General features: G+C 41.2%; 3 protein-coding genes across 3 annotated transcripts; all 3 read right to left on the reverse strand.

The window, feature by feature from the left end:
• Positions 1 to 282: 282 nt before the first annotated feature.
• On the reverse strand, positions 283 to 4,065 carry tprkb (Tp53rk binding protein). Its single transcript, XM_080761439.1, has 5 exons — positions 4,014 to 4,065; positions 3,603 to 3,751; positions 3,082 to 3,204; positions 904 to 1,080; positions 283 to 506 (listed from the first exon to the last, which is right to left on the reverse strand). Exons 2-5 carry the CDS (start codon positions 3,741 to 3,743, stop codon positions 420 to 422), a joined length of 528 nt encoding a protein of 175 aa, XP_080617565.1. The 5' UTR covers positions 3,744 to 3,751; positions 4,014 to 4,065; the 3' UTR covers positions 283 to 419.
• A 5,379-nt stretch (positions 4,066 to 9,444) lies between these two features.
• On the reverse strand, positions 9,445 to 9,786 carry LOC308313895 (cytochrome c oxidase subunit 6A1, mitochondrial-like; the record flags this gene model as incomplete). Its single annotated transcript, XM_080761222.1, has 1 exon — positions 9,445 to 9,786. The coding sequence occupies one exon, from the start codon at positions 9,784 to 9,786 to the stop codon at positions 9,445 to 9,447; it is 342 nt and encodes a 113-aa protein (XP_080617348.1).
• A 2,055-nt stretch (positions 9,787 to 11,841) lies between these two features.
• Positions 11,842 to 12,486, reverse strand: LOC308313896 (guanylate kinase-like; the record flags this gene model as incomplete). The annotated part of the gene is made up of 1 exon (XM_080761223.1): positions 11,842 to 12,486. The coding sequence occupies one exon, from the start codon at positions 12,484 to 12,486 to the stop codon at positions 11,842 to 11,844; it is 645 nt and encodes a 214-aa protein (XP_080617349.1).
• Between the last annotated feature and the right edge of the window lie 4,869 nt (positions 12,487 to 17,355).

Genomic DNA, 17,355 nt, shown 5'->3' on the forward strand with positions numbered 1-17,355 from the left:
GCTAAATCAATAAAACGGACCATATGCCCTTCATCTTTTCTGTCATCATCGAGTAATCCTCAATAGAATGAAGTCTGCTTTTCACCTCCATCCTGATTCATGCTACATGTCAAAAGAGCCACAGGACCGCCAAAGCTTTTACTGAGGAACTACTGTAACCTGTAACTGAAAGAATTAATCCATTTATCGAACATTAGCAGAAGAAAATGCAAATAAATATAAACATGTATTTAATGAATGGCCTCCATGTACATGACAATGTTAAAGAATTTGAGGACAAGATAAGATGGCAAGTTCAATATTTTGTATTGTTAGGTCTTACATACAGTGACAATACATACATTTTTTTTTTGCAGCAATAATAACAGTAACAAAGACACAAAGTAAGCAGAGCGTTGAGCAGAGTTGAGTTTGTGAAACTATAGAACATCTTTGGTAGCCATCCTGCAGATCAACGCATCCAACAGAGTGCCACACTTCTCCTCCTGTGGGCTGACTTTGTACAGCTGAAACCAACACAGGAAACAAGACATTTTATTCACTCGCAACTTAGTGTCCCTATTTTGGGCATTTCATTATAGCCGAAAATGTCAAACGTTTCGAAATACCCCAAAATAATACAAAATCTTTGAATATATATTCTTTCAGAGCGGACGTTTTTAACTCAAATCTTTGCTTCTGGGGGGGGGGGGGGGGTGTCCCTGGAACAACATATTTTCAGATGGGGGTCGGCGGCCAATTACATATATTTTTGGGAGTCCTTGACATGAAATTGTTTGAGAACGACCGACATAGAAACATATAGGGTTTTTCAGAAAACTGTCAGGATTTAGAAGACATTTGTAGAATCGTACTCCGGTCTAAATAGGTTAATAACGCAGTCAACCAGTGTTAAGACTTCACCTTTTTGACCTTGGCAGCGTCTGTCAGCATTGGCATGTGTTCCAGGGGAAGCTGCTGTCCGTCCACTCTGCCGGTGATGTCCGACACGAGATGGAACTCATCTTTGGAGTGAACCACAGTCACGTGCACAGAGTCATCACCGTCACTGATCCCAAACCTCTTGAAGGCTTCTGAGATCTGGAGGAAGACAGACATAATAATATATAATAATAATAATGCCTGTCTGTCACACTTATTACATAATAACAATTATGTTTTTGCATAATTGAGTCGTTTCAATATAGTATCCACCCCAATATTGATTTTCAAAAATGTGACCGTTTCTGACCGAGGTTAAGTCATTGAAATTTAAACTTTTAGTTTTTGTCATGTGAAAGCAGGGAATCTTATCTTCAAATTGACATATTGGTTGGTGGAAAAAATAGTGGAAAAAAGCAGAGAAAATGGGTTTCAAAGCATTCCGTTCTGTGATGAGACTTTGCCATGTGTGCTTATCATTATTATTTGGACCGACAGTATTTTCTGTGAATAATTTACATTTTCGTTTTTTTACGAAGCCAACAAGCAAAACTGAAATGTTGTATATAGTAAATATTTACATGTTCAACGCCAAAAACACAACCAACAAGTTAACCCATTTACTAAATAGGCCTGAAAATGTCTTCTAAATCATGACAGTTTTCTGAAATACCTATGTTTGTATATCATATAGTGGTGGTGCTCAATATTTCATGTCAAGGACCCCCAGAATTATCTGTATTTGGCCACCGACCCCCATCTGAAAATATGTTGTTCCAGGGACCCGCCCACAGAAGCAACGATTTGAGTAAAAACGTTCACTCTAAAAGATATACACAATGATTTGCGCCACATTTTCACAATTTTCCAAAAATAGCAGACCTACAAGCTTGTAGCGCGGCACTCAAGTGTCGCGCTATGAGCTTGTAGATCTGCTATTTTTCAATAGCTAAAGTATAACATAATGCTTGAAACACCAAAAGGAGTTCCTGTTCAGAATGGGTTAATTGCAATTACTTGTATGACGTGTCATGCAATTCATCGTGACATCCCTACATACAAATATCACACTCTCCAATAACACAGATAGATTTCAAACAGCAATATGAAAACGTTAATATAGAGATACATACTGTATACACATACATATTATTTCTTTTCCCATTCATTGTATCTTTGATCAGCGTAAAGTAATTTAATTCATCAAAATCCTCTCCTCTGTGTTGCTTCCTCTCTATACCTGTGTTATAATGATTCACAAATATGATTTCAGTAACTGGACATTCATAAAACAGAGAGGGACATTATTTAATTGAATAGTGTAATTTAAAAAAAAAATCCATCATCAAATATGAAAACATAGCATCATATCACTGACCTATAATGCTGCCAAGAATATTTAACCAAAATAGTCCAGACCAGTGTTGAACACTGCCAACAAAATGAACACTGCCAGAAATTGCTGTCCATGTGTTTTTAACTCACCTTTAAGTAGTCACAGAGAATATTCGTCTTCACTACGATTGCATACCAGATGGTTGGTAAGAAAAAAATATCTGTCCGAAAAACCGTCCAACCGTCCATTCAAGAATGACTGGTGGTCAGGGTGAAATTGGAATGATACAAGAACTACGAGGCAGAGAAAAAAAGGCTCTACCAGGTAAGGTTGGGCGTTGTGCAAAATGTTAAACCCCGGTTTATGGTTTTACTGTCTAATTAATTTTAACATGGCCATGTGTTCGCATCTTCACATTTAGTTAATGCTATTGCAGTCTATCGCCACAAGATGGCCCCTTTCGCTATTGTAATGTACCGTATAGTCATGTTTGCCAACTTCACCTGTCCCAGTGATTTTATTTTACCCATTACATAAGCATGTCAGGTGAAACGGTAGCCGACGAGACCGTAAAGACTATATGAGACCGTAAATACCTTCACAGGGATTTGTAAGGTTGATCATAAGAGTGGTAAGAAAACACTGAAAACACAGTTTGGACGTTGGCAGTGTGAGCCTTTCAAAAAATAGACGTGACACGTCACTGGCAGGGATTAGGGAATGGGTTTTAAGAGTACAGTGTGTGTGTGTGTGTGTGTGTGTGTGTGTGTGTGTGTGTGTGTGTGTGTGTGTGTGTGTGACTGTGTGTGTTTACATTTACTCACATTATTAGTGGGAGAGAGGTTGAAGATAATCTCTGAATATAAACCTCTGGTCTTCATCTTGCCAGTTTTCTGTAAGTGCACAGCCTTGTTCGCAGCTACCAGCACTTGGAGAGGATTCACCAGCTGTGAAAAAGATGATTATTAATTAATTATAATGATTTGGAATTCAATGTGTGTGTAAATCATGCGTTCACTGTCTCAATCTTTAAAGAACGCATTCTCTTATCAGACAGCCTGTCTCTCAATTTAATTCAAATGAGCTTTAAATGGCATGAGAAAACGTGCAACATTCCAAACAAAAAATAATAATACAAGGAATGTTTTATAGAATGTTCTGAAACTACCGTATACAAAAATTGGTTTGAATAAGTTGAGCGCATTATTATTACTTCGCAACAAATGGCAGCAATTTATTCAAATGTAATTGTAAAAAAAAATAGTTAACACGATCTCTCTCTCTCTCACACACACACACACACACACACACACACACACACACACACACACGACACGACACGTACCATAGTGGGGGTGATCAGGGCACAGTTGAGTTTACCGTCCACAGCGCTCTGTCTCAGTTCAGCTGCGTTTTTCACATCTTTGAACAGCAGCTGCGTGACGCTGTGCTCCGGATAGAGCTCCAACTCCTGGGTTACATGCATGATGATGACTGCACAAAATGTCCCGGAATATGATTACGAACAATGTATATTAGGGTAATGATTGCAATATGAAACATAGCTGGACCATTTCAACAACTAGTTTTAAGCACGTACTGCATAATTATGGTACGTTGTGCCAAAAGAAACACCTTTTCTCAGTGACTAACCGATGTGAATTAAGTTAAAACTACTGTAGTGTTTAATAATGTTACTGAAATTTAATTTGTATTTTCCTGCCCGTGGAAATGTAAAAGTAAAAGGTGATCTTACCGCTCTCTCCTCACTCCCTGTACTCTCTCTGTAGCTTGCAAATGGGGGACCAATAACAGAGTGACACAGTCGACAAGCTGGGTAACTTGGTTCCACATGCATTCGTTTACATTATGAAGAAATAAAAACTGCCACAGATTCAAATAAGGCGATGTATAATGCACTGGTATGCACACTACATTGTGTCATTTAAAATGTAATGTAACCCATCACACAAGTTACACAACATGTAATACTGTAACTACACTGGCTTAACAACCGTTTTCATGGACGGACCGGTGACATGTGGTAATTTTAACCTCGTATCACCACATTAGACTACTCACCAGGCTTTCCACCTCGGAGCAATTAGGGTATTTTATTTTACCTTACATTTGCTGCTCTTCGATTTATTATTATTATTATGTTTTTTTACGTGAATTGTTTTTTATTGGCTGAGGCCAGGATATATCATATTACCCATAATAACATTACTAGTAGAAATGTTATTTCAAGATATCTTAAAAGTAAAAGTTGTGACTTTGACTTGTTGTAAACCGGAATTGTTACAATTTAGGCATTTAGCATAACTATGGATTTAGCAGACGCTCTTAATCCAGAGCAATTTAGTAAGCAAGGCCTACTAAAGGTAATAAATGATCAAATGCATAGAAATAGGATCATAGGCAATAACCTATCATCACTGACTAAACGGTAGAATATCCAAAAATGTATCTGTACATTGAAACTATACAAATTATACTATAGGATGCCAGGTTAACACATGAACCTGGAATCTGTCTATTAACAAGCTGTAATGTTTTATGCACATAATATAAGGCTAAAGGCAAACTTCTCTTTGTAGCAGGAACCTCTTCTCCAAAGTCACCTAGAGCAGTGGTTCGCAAAGTAGGGATCCGGGGACCCCGAGGGGTCCTTGAGGGAGTCTAGGGGGGGACCCAGCTAAATGATCATTTGGAACCAAATGGACCCTTATGGGTCTGTAGCTCAGAGAGTGTACAAATGGGACCATTAATTTGTACACTCCATTTGTACACTCTCAGAGTTAAATTAGCATTGATTTTACAATATAAATTGGGGGTCCCAGAGATAGAAATGCTATTAAATAGGGGTCCGTAGACTATTATGCATGTCAAACTGGGGGTCCTTGAAATTAAACGGGTTGAGAATCACTGTTAGAGCCATAGAAATCTTCTCTTATGGGGGTCCCTGGCATATCTTTTCAAATGGGGGTCCGTGGGCTATTAGTGTCAATTTGGGGGTCCTTGACATGAAAAGGTTTGGGAACCAGTGACCTATGGGACTGGAAGAAGAGATAACGTCCTACATGGACAAAGATCTTTCATGACCCACAAGTTTACAAAAAATACTGTGATGGGAAAAATCAACCACTAAACAAGACTAGTATATTAGGGCGGGTCATACTTTTTTTATTTTTGAAAATCAAAATGCTTGGGTGTCTATTTTGTGTGTTTTTTTCTGGAGAATTCAAATATGAAATTATTTTTTGGATAGGACAACTCTTACCTACATGAATTTGCATTTTTAAATCACTAATTGTACCCGTTTTACCTCATTTATAAGATTTAAAATCCAAAGGAAATTCTAACATGTGGGGTGTCTAAATTACTTGTTTTTTGATGGAGAATTCAAATATCACATTATTTGTTGGATAGAACAACTCTAACCTACATTATTTTGTACTTCTAAGTTGCTTATTTTGCCCGTTTTAACCTCTTTTTAGGATTTTCAAAGACATAAAGGACATCATTTATATTGACAAAGTCAAATCAAATTTACATTTATTGACAATTCAAGTGCATGTATATATCACTGGATAAAAGTACAATGATCAATCATCACTTTCTGAACTTTACAAGGTTGAATAAGTCCTGCTTTGACTCAGCTTTAGACATCAGCCTCCTGCTGGTCTCCTGAGCCCTGATTCCTCCATCCCTCTTTTCCAGAGAAGTAAATAGCAGAAGCCTCAGTCACCATTTTGACCACCCTCTCAATGCTTTGAGTGTGGCAAGGCCAGTTGGGCACCTCCATGGGGGTGTCGATGAAGTTCTTAATCTCTGAGGTGCAGGTGAGAGGTGGCTCTGACACACCTTCTGACCAGCGAATCAATCCACCAATGCTGGAAGCATCATGATTGATCTCAGGTGTACTTCTGGATCTTACAGAGTTGTCTCCCAGCTGAGTGTCTGGGTCTCCTTCTCCCCTGATGGCCAGGATTCTCTCCACCCCCTCAATCCTCTCCTTCTGATCCTTCGAGCACAGTAGTGTTTGGAGGATGGCTTCACTGTGGGCATACCAAGCAGATCTTGTAACAGTTGGCATCACAATGTTCAATACCTGCTTCCTCTGGGACTTGAGACAGTCCAGCTGAAACAGTATGTGCCTAGGCCCTTCAATCCAGGACTCCTTGACCTTCACATTGAACCAACAGGGATAATACACTCCAATTATGTATTCAACAATGTCCTTCAGTTTTGTCAGATTTTTTCCTTTCAGTCCATGCTTTGACACCCAGATCCTGAGAAGTCTGTTTGCTGTGGTGAGCCAGCGGCTGTGGTTTACTGGCCCGGCAGGCCAGTGGCAGGTTGACTTCAGTGTGTGTACTGTACTGACTGACTGACCCCAGGCCAGTGGCAGGTTGACTTCAGTGTGTGTACTGTACTGACTGACTGACCCCAGGCCAGTGGCAGGTTGACTTCAGTGTGTGTACTGTACTGACTGACTGACTGACCCCAGGCCAGTGGCAGGTTGACTTCAGTGTGTGTACTGTAGTAGGGACAGTAAACCACAGCCGCTGGCTCACCACAGCAAACAGACTTCTCAGGATCTGGGTGTCAAAGCATGGACTGAAAGGAAAAAATCTGACAAAACTGAAGGACATTGTTGAATACATAATTGGAGTGTATTATCCCTGTTGGTTCAATGTGAAGGTCAAGGAGTGCTGGATTGAAGGGCCTAGGCACATACTGTTTCAGCTGGACTGTCTCAAGTCCCAGAGGAAGCAGGTATTGAACATTGTGATGCCAACTGTTACATGATCTGCGTGGTATGCCCACAGTGAAGCCATCCTCCAAACACTACTGTGCTCGAAGGATCAGAAGGAGAGGATTGAGGGGGTGGAGAGAATCCTGGCCATCAGGGGAGAAGGAGACCCAGACACTCAGCTGGGAGACAACTCTGTAAGATCCAGAAGTACACCTGAGATCAATCATGATGCTTCCAGCATTGGTGGATTGATTCGCTGGTCAGAAGGTGTGTCAGAGCCACCTCTCACCTGCACACTAAACACCTCAGAGATTAAGAACTTCATCGACACCCCCATGGAGGTGCCCAACTGGCCTTGCCACACTCAAAGCATTGAGAGGGTGGTCAAAATGGTGACTGAGGCTTCTGCTATTTACTTCTCTGGAAAAGAGGGATGGAGGAATCAGGGCTCAGGAGACCAGCAGGAGGCTGATGTCTAAAGCTGAGTCAAAGCAGGACTTATTCAACCTTGTAAAGTTCAGAAAGTGATGATTGATCATTGTACTTTTATCCAGTGATATATACATGCACTTGAATTGTCAATAAATGTAAATTTGATTTGACTTTGTCAATATAAATTATGTCCTTTATGTCTTTGAAAATCCTAAAAAGAGGTTAAAACGGGCAAATTATGCAACTTAGAAGTACAAAATAATGTAGGTTAGAGTTGTTCTATCCAATAAATAATGTGATATTTGAATTCTCCATCAAAAAACAAGTAATTTAGACACCCCACATGTTAGAATTTCCTTTGGATTTTAAATCTTATAAATGAGGTAGAACGGGTACAATTAGCGATTTAAAAATGCAAATTCATGTAGGTAAGAGTTGTCCTATCCAAAAAATAATTTCACATTTGAATTCTCCAGAAAAAAACACACAAAATAGACACCCAAGCATTTTGATAAAAAAAAAAAAAAAAGTATGACCCGCCCTATAGTATATCCTACTGTTATAATGCTTTCATGTGTGTCTCTCTAGTCTGGCATCCCCCCACCCACCCATAACATGTTTTGTGCCATGGGAACCCCTCAGAAGAGATTTGTGTTAAATAAAAAAATCACACCCGTGTGAAGTGAGGGGCACTCTTATCATCATACATCGTCATGCATCCTCTCATACTGGCCAATCAGAATGCCTGTTGTTGGTTAGCTGATTTGCTCGTTTACATATGACGTAAATTTTCCCTTCAATGTCAGTGGCGTTTAATGTTTTGACGTTTAATTTACGTCATATTTAGCGGACATTAATTTTGACCTATTTTCTCCGTTCATTGTCAATGGCAAATCTTGAGACGTGTGGGGACAAGACCTGAATCCCTGTAAGCACTTTTCGGTTGAGGTCTGTCCTTTTTAAGTTTCACAACCTGCATGTCAGTATGCAGATCAGGTTCTTGGCTTGGATGTCTTGCACGGCAGCTTTGATGCTGGTCCTGTACATTATTTCCTGAAAACTCAACATGCTCGTTGTCGATTCCAGCCTGCATGATCTCTCTTGAAACGTAATGGTAATCTTTGCCATTCTCTTCACCAGGTCGAGGTTTTCGAGTCGTATGTGACACACTGAAGCCGAAAACACCTTCGTATTCCTTCAGAGTGCAGTGCTCTTCTCTGCCCCCGATGGGCCACTAATCACCACGGGCCTGGGACCGGCCATTTGTCTCTGGTGTTCAAAGATGGTCTGTATGTTTCTGTATTGTTTGGCTGGAAGGCATTTATAAAATATATAGGTTATGATGTCACAATTAAACACCAGCCGTGTTTCGAGATTCTTTGAGAGAAATAAGATCCTAAAGCAACTATAGGCCACATGGAGAACTTTAAACCAAATTGCTTTGGATATTTGAAAATGAGACGATCTACAAGCTCAGAACGTGTCACATTGCGAGCTTGTTAGATCTGCTACTTTCAAAAAGATCTTGAAAAGAAAATGTGAAATATATATATTTTTTAGATTAGATAGATAAGGGCCTGCAGAGAATTTGCAAGCAATTTTACAGAAAAACAAGCCCAAAGTCGCTTAGAATAAGCAGACATTGGCAGCACTGACTGAACACCACACATCAGCCATGCATAAGCTGGCTGTGGTCTGAAATAGGTGTGGACTAGGTGTACATACTTAAACAGACTAATAATTAGCTATACTGCTACTGTATGGGTCTTTCAGCAACCCCGGCTGGGGGTTCTTCTCGTACCGAGCGGGATTACTATCAACACAACATCAGGGTAGGATAAAACTAACCTGTCTCACAACGGTCTAAATGCACAAGAAATGTGGTTTGTGAAACTAGCCTATAGGAAACAGTCAGACACACCATATTCAGGCCTTTCAGGGGCCAACGTCCTTGAAGCCACATCCATAAAAACCTGGCCCTGAGTGAGAGTCTTTAGTCGTCAAGATCTTCATAGCCATCAGGAAGGGCATTTACATGTGGGTTGTGGAACAGAGTTTTTTTGCCATCTCCCCATGGAAAAGGCTTGCTGCGGATATAGAGGTGGGCGTACGGTATGAACTCTGGCTGCTCGTGGTGGCTATGATGCTCCTGCCATCTCAGGTACATGTTCAACTGGCAAACTGCGACACCGGGCAGTGCGACCAGAAAGGACAGCATCTTCCATGTCTTTGCTGCCGGGCCCTCGCCGTGGGAGGCCGAGGCAGAGAGTTGACGCTGCGTCCTGGTCGCCGAAGACCGCAGCAGGGCTTGAGAGATCCTTCCGAACATAGGCATTTACGTTGCGATCAAGGGAGTAGAAGACTCTCTTCTCTCTTTTCTATATTTCTTTTCCTTCTTCTCTTTCACATAGAAACACAAATGGCTCCGTTTAAGTTCATATGTGTGAGAGTTGATATAATACCTTCACTTTATATAGACAGACCAGAGCTTTGGTCTCTGACGACACACACAGTTGTCCAGTATGATTAGCAACACCGATTTGCACAGGTATCCATGCCGTTCCATAGACTCTGTAAGCAGCCAAAAGCAACTTATATACAGTATTGCAGCGTGCTGTGGCATACAGTGTGTAGAAGCACTGGGCCCCCACACTGTGTTGTAACTAGTAGTTACAGTAGGGTCAAAAACATCTATTCCGTGTTGTAATGATTGATTTGACCTTTATAAGAGATGCGCGAAATCCATGATGGCCCCTGGTACCACCTTGACCATTTTATTTCTAAAACCAGAGCACCTAGAATCGTGTATGAATCTAACAACAGATCAGTCAGTCTGATGTTATGACATCATTTTGACACAGCAATCCAAGGTGGCCACCACCCAGTAGAGTGAAAAACATGATTTTGAAAAGGAAGGTATTAGATGTGGGGTTTTGGTTTGGCGTTTGTCATCTACAGCATTGGTTATCAAAGTGGGGTCCGGAGACCCTCAGGGGCCCTCGAGGAGGTGAAATACATACTGTACATTTGGGGGTCCAAGTTCAATCGAATGTTTGTGATAATAAATCTGTTAGATAATAACATAATCAAACAATAACATTATGCATTCATATAAATTCCTCTAACTGGCTTGTGCATTTATTTTCAGAAAAAAAAAGGATATTTTTGGACCTAACCTTTCATTAAGAAGTCCATATACATCAAATTGTCAAAACATCTCAGCTAAGCAATGGTTTGAAATTAGGTTAGTAGTACCATGGTTAATGATTTCATAGAACGTAGCACCTGCTGACAAAATTAATGCTGCATTTATATAGCGCCTTTATCCAAGGCGATTTACAATGATTGTGCATTACATTCACCTATGGCAGTAAACCATGGCAGTAGACTAAAGTGTCTTGCTCAAGGACACTTCGACACCAACTCTGGGGGAGCCCGGGATCGCACTGGTAAGTGGTAACCTTCCGGGTTCCCAAGTGCCGAAGCGGTCACTCTCCTGCCGCCCCAACAAGGAATATTGCATTTATTATATATCGCTAACGTCATATTGATGATGCCAGTCATCTCAGTTTGGGCATGATTTCCTTCAGGCTGATCTGAGCCTTCATTGACTTCCAGTCTAAAATGGAAGTTTAATATTTCAGAATTGTTTAGACGTGAAAAAACTAATCTCTGTGAAAGGTACTAAATGAGCCTGCTGGCAGGGGGTACGTAAGACATGTGGTGTTGATTGGTTCGGTGGTTTAATACCCATTCTGACCTGAGATCCGATTCTAAAAATGTTTTCTACATCCTGACAGTTTTCTGAAAAAGCTATGTTTCTATGTCAGTCGATTTTTCAAAAATAGCAGACCTACAAGCTCATAGCGCGCCACTCGGTGGCGCGCTATGAGCTTGTAGATCTGCTATTTTTCAATAGCTAAAGCATAGCATAATGCTAACACCAAAAGGGGTTCCGGCCCAAAATGTGTTGAGAGCTCAAACGCATGCACCTATGGACTATAGCCAGCCCCAGTGCCGAACGTTGGCGCGTACAAGTAACAAGACGGCAACATTGGTGGAGTTACTACTACTGTGCAGAATATCACACAGCCCAAAGATGTTTGACATTAGCCATATAAACGGACAGATGGACACACAATGGCAAAAACAATCTCCCCACCTTGCATGGAGGACGGTGCTTCATTGACATTGGCCCTGGACTCAAGAGAAACATGCAGGTAAAAAAAATAACTAGCCCTAATAACTATCTTTCTAAAACAAAAAAACAACCAATTTAAAGTAGCTACCGGTATATATACAGTAAAGGCATATATTATTGTATCCATTTTGTAGACTACTTCTATATAGTTTTAGACGTTACAGGTATACCATCGCTCTGACGGATCACTCAAACCCGGATATGAGTTTTGAAAGGACTGTCTGCAAAGAGTTCGGGGCACGAACTGTCGACTTTCTTGGCTTTGGCAATTTCCTCACAAAGAGCATCTTTTAACTGCCCATAGGCACCCTCCAAGTTATCATTGACGATGATGACGTCGAATAAACCCGGTTCCTTACTGATCTCCAGGTCCTTCTGAGCCGCGTGTAAACGCTGCTGGAGGCTCTCCTCGGACTCCGTCCTCCTGTCCCGCAGCCGCGTCTCCAGGACGCTTATGGACGGAGGCTGGATGGACACGTAGACGGGGTTGAGGTCCGTCCCTTTGATGTTCTTCACGCCCTGCATGTCGATGTCCAGTATGCAGATGCGGTTCCTGGCCTGGATGTCCCGCACGGCGGCCTTGCTGGTCCCGTACATGTTTCCCGAGAACTCGGCGTGCTCGAGGAACTCCCCGTTGTCGATGGCGGACTTCATGGCGTCCCTCGTGACAAAATGGTAGTCTTTGCCGTTCTCTTCGCCGGGGCGAGGGCTTCTGGTCGTGTGGGACACGCTGAATCCAAAGACGTCTTTGTGTTCCTTCATGAGCTTATTGAGGAGCATGCTTTTCCCGGCCCCCGACGGGCCACTAATGACTACGGGTCTGGGAGCAGCCATGCATCCGATAGAGGTGTTCATCTGTCACTCTATAACTGTGTGGCATTGAAGACATCTTCAACATCTTATACAGTATGTTGAACATGAAACCCACGGGCCAGAGCCCGACATCACACTCAACGTAAACCGTTGCCGTAACAATGCCGACGTAAGTCATTGCAATCTTTATTGGAATGGCCTTTGATGATGACGCAGGTTGCGAAGGCAAGAAAGAGCACGGTTTATTCATGAATTCATTTATTTATCCCACCTTAAATGTGTGAAATGTTTGTCCATGTTGTCTGTGCATACATGGTGTCTGCAGTTCACATATACCTCGAGAACCGTCTGACCGACCGACTTCAAAATAAAATTGGTCGACGTGACACGAGGGAGTCATGCCCGGCATCAAGTCGGTTGGATCAATTGTCCAGAGCGACAGATCCGACCGATACGATACCGATGTTATGCCTGTACAGTATATACAGGCATATTAGGGAGATCCGTTTGTCTAGAACCACCGACCTAACTGTCATGCTCATCTATGGGACCTGTCGACTTCAAACTCTGCCTTGCTTGGGTGCATAATGGGACCAGAGGGCATGTGATACAAAGTGGGAAGTCAGTCGGATCAACGGATTTCTAATAATAATATTGATAAAATAGCAATTCCCCATATTTGGAGTGCGCTAATGTCACCATGTTATATATTTGTACTGCAGGCCTGGACTAGCCTGACACGGGACTCATATTATGGGCATAAAAATGGACGTAGACAGATGGACAGATACAGCAATATCGTTATATTATATTATATGGGCAATGGGCATTGAAGGGACTACACTACTAGGGCTCCATTTTCTAAACTTCTTTGCCTTTTTTTACTATTTTGAAAAACATTTTTGAATAGTTCAACTAGACAATCTACATTGACACGCTGTGAGCTTGTAGACTGGCAATTTTAACTATTCAAAGATGTTTTGCAAAATAGTAAAAACGGCAAAGAGGTTGTGGCATAAGGGGTTTAGCGGTGGCGAAAATGGAGCCCCTTGTCTACTAGTGTGCTGCACATCACTACTAGTGATGTGCAGCACACATCACTATAGTATACAGAACTGTTATGAACATGGAGCTGTACTGTGCCTATATTTCCTCTGTGTGTCTTTTACATTTAGCTGTTACTTAACTCTCTCTTCTTGCTTAACCCTTTACCCTCCGTTCCCTTTTCCTCTGTATTCACAATTACCAAAGAAATCTATGAAGCTTAAGTCTTGGTAGGGTTTTATATCTCAAAGTAGGGGGGGGGGGGGGGGGGGGATCACAGCACTCCATCTTTAAACATGTCAGTGATGAGAACGTATAAGACTATTACTAACCTGATCAAAGCGACTTCATGTCTTTGTTTTCTAACCCAGTGATTCTCTTTATGATCATACTGGAACTCACCACTGTCAACTGCTTTAAATTTAAATTGATTGTGAACACTGTGATAAATGCAACACCATATTTGTCTATGTTATAATGTTGCCGTCCCTGGTCTCTCCTATAAAAAACGGGGACCATTTGGGTTCCTGGCTTCTCTTCTACACAAACCCATAGAACACAAATCTAGAATGAAACCAGACAGGAATTCAATCAATTCAATCAATACTGGAGACTTCAGGACAGAGACTACACAACCACTTATCATGGTGCAGTTGCATATTACAGCCAGCCACCACCAGGCGGCAGCAAAATACCACACTATTACAAGACGCACAAAACAAGACTATGTAAACTGACAGAATTATATCATATGTCATAAAGTAAACCCTATTATCTTGTATTTGCTTTAATAAAGTTAAAAACTAAAATACAATTTCAGGTCGGGATACCAATATCATCCGTTCAGGCTTGTACAGGATAATTAAGTGAAAATGGAACGGATGAAATAGGGTTATTTTCCCAGAGAATTGACCATTATATTTTTGTACCATCAAATATATAATGTTCCCACCAATATGAATAGAAATAATATCAAAATCTTAACTTGTCTCAAGATACTTTCTAAGGGTCGATTCATACTCCTATTTTAGAGCCGAATAAAAGTCGGTTCGTCATTTGAGACGAGCCGAAATCATTTCGGCACTACAGCGCCGAAACAGGAGTATCGGCCCTAAAGGTGGCAATTTACGGACACATGCCAATGGGAAAATAATAAATGAGTCGTCTTTTGTGAATCTGAAGATTATCCCCGTTTATTAAGCTGTCTTGACAGTGCATGTTTAAGTAACATTGCATTTAGTTAAGTTCAGCAATCAAATCATTATACATGTCATCCTCATCATCCTCTTCAATTCAATCTTCATCCTCGCCCTGTGTCTGATTTGTCTTTGGGGTCGATCTCCGCAGCCAAGGCGAGGGAACATTATGTGTAAATCTATATTTGGACAAAAACACAATCCAAAGAGTTTAGTTTCAATATTGTTAATTGTTAATTAAACAGAACGAAAACACACACACACACACACACACACACACACACACACACACACACACACACACACACACACACACACACACACACACACACACACACACACACACACACACACACACACACACACACACACACACACACACACACACACACACACACTAAGAAACACGTACTGTACCTGCAGCTGCTTAGGCCACTCTCTATGTCTCCTCGGCCACTCCCTGGCCCTTCCTCTGGGTCACTCCCTGGGGGTACCACCTCGGGGCCACTCCCTGGGTGTCTGTCGGGGTCACTCCGTGGGGGTCTCTCGGGGCCACTCCCTGGGCCTGCTCATGGGCCTCTTTCAGAGCCAAGGCTTGGGCGGCATAGTGATAGACGCTAAGAAGATTCTGGTCCAGGAGCTGACAACACAATAAAGTTAAATGAGTTAAAGGCTCAACAGAGACCAAGCATATATGTGACCTTATCAGTACAAAGTGTGCATTTGATAAGTTGTTATTCAAGAGCTATAATCTCTCAAGAACAGATTCCAGGCATCATATTCTTGGACCTTGAGAGTGAGTCATTCTCACTTTCTGAAACAACTGCAAGTAAGACTTCACTGGAAATGGGGAACAGCAGACAATAAAGATTGAATCTGAGGACACCGAGTAGGCCGAATTGTTCTAATCTGTCAGTCCGACCACCGTCCATGTTTCAATGATAACATGGCTACGGTCTCCGTTTGTATATGTATAGGCAGTTAGTTGTTACAAATATGTATATCATATGTAGGCCTATATTCGATCATGCACTAGTTGTTAGTCATATGTGACTATTTGACATTCCTCCTGTTTACTGCTAGAATTGCATTTGCTTTATCTCTTTGGTAAATTATCTCTTTGTTTTATGCCATTTTATGGTTGTGTTTCCTTTGCTTGATGTTTTGGGTAAGGCATATTGAATGACCTTGTTGGAATGTCCTGTAAAAAATATGTGCCTTGCCTATAGGGCTTAAGAGTAGTTTTAGTTAGTTCGTTTTTGGCGCATTCCTAAGCCGATAATTTGGTGACCGGCCAAGACTCACTGAGTCCCCATTGACCATTGAATTATTGGCTCAGGAATGCAAAATCCAAAATCCAAAAATCATTCAAGGCGGTGCAGTGTCATTGATTAAAAAAAAATAAAAGAGTCATTTTTGGGGTATTTTGAGTTTTGTTTTAGCATGGGCTCACACTGACGATACATTTTCTGATCGTATGTGTACTTCTATATAGCGTTACAAATGTGAAAAGGCTTTTGTGTTACAATACATCCATTCACTATGGGTTCTATACTTATACGCCATGAGTTTCATTACCTTTTGCTGTTGTATTTGTTGTTTAACTAATTGCAGTATCATCCGCCAATACAGAATGTCACTCGAGCCAGTAGCAGCCTCGGCAGCCGAAGCCATGACTTCCATTCCAAAATCCATAACGGGGCGTCCGTGCAACAGAGGTATCAGACCTGGGGGTGCTGCGTTTTCATACAGAGAATAATGGGAGAAGAACTTTACCAAAGGGGGGGATGTGGAAATTCCACAGCAAAGTAGGCTATGACCAGTCAGTCCACAATAGAGCTGGCCCTAGCAATAGTTTTTTTTCGTATTTTCTCCTCTTACTGTGTTTTTGTATGCTGTCCGTGTCTCGTAATGTCAGTTTTGTTTAGTGTTCATTGTTCAATGTCCTAAAGGGACCACGGATGGAAAATAGCATCTCTGCTAAATCCGGTGTATTTACGCTACTTTAAATTAATAGGCTCTGTCCCGTCTAAATAAACATATAAAGTAAAGTAAAGATACATTTGGTGAAATGGATCATTTGTGTCATGGGCTTTTTTATTTTATGTGTTACTGTGCAGAAGCAGAGCTAGAAATGTAATGGTATTATACATTCAAATAAAGATTCATGGGAACCTGGCATTCCCTGGTGAAAATCTTTAAAAAAAACTTAAAATTAAAACATTAAGAAAAATAATTGAATTGTGAGATCGGCTATCTTTCAATAGCCAACGTATAGACAGGTATAGGGCTTATAGCTGGTTAAGAGTTCAAAATCAAATAGAATGTGGTATTTGACCCATTAGAATCTATTGAATGTCTCTGAACGTATACCTGCTGCAAATCGTTCACGCAAATCCCAAAGCTCCGGGTGAACGGAACTCAGGCGACGGGAACTCAGGGGATGGTTATCCTGGGCAGTGAGATCCGGGGGAAGGATCAGACCCGGAGCTGCAGTGTTTTCATACAGAGAAAAATGGGAGAAGTTTACCAAAATGGAAAAAAAAAACAAAGACTGGCATTTTTTGTTAGATATGAAAATTCCACAGCAAAAGATACATTTGGTGAAACGGATCATTCTGTGCTTTTTTTTTTTTTTTTTTTTACTGTG

Source organism: Protomyctophum bolini, assembly GCF_963924005.1.
Source record: "Protomyctophum bolini genome assembly, chromosome: 4".
Lineage (NCBI taxonomy): Eukaryota > Metazoa > Chordata > Actinopteri > Myctophiformes > Myctophidae > Protomyctophum > Protomyctophum bolini.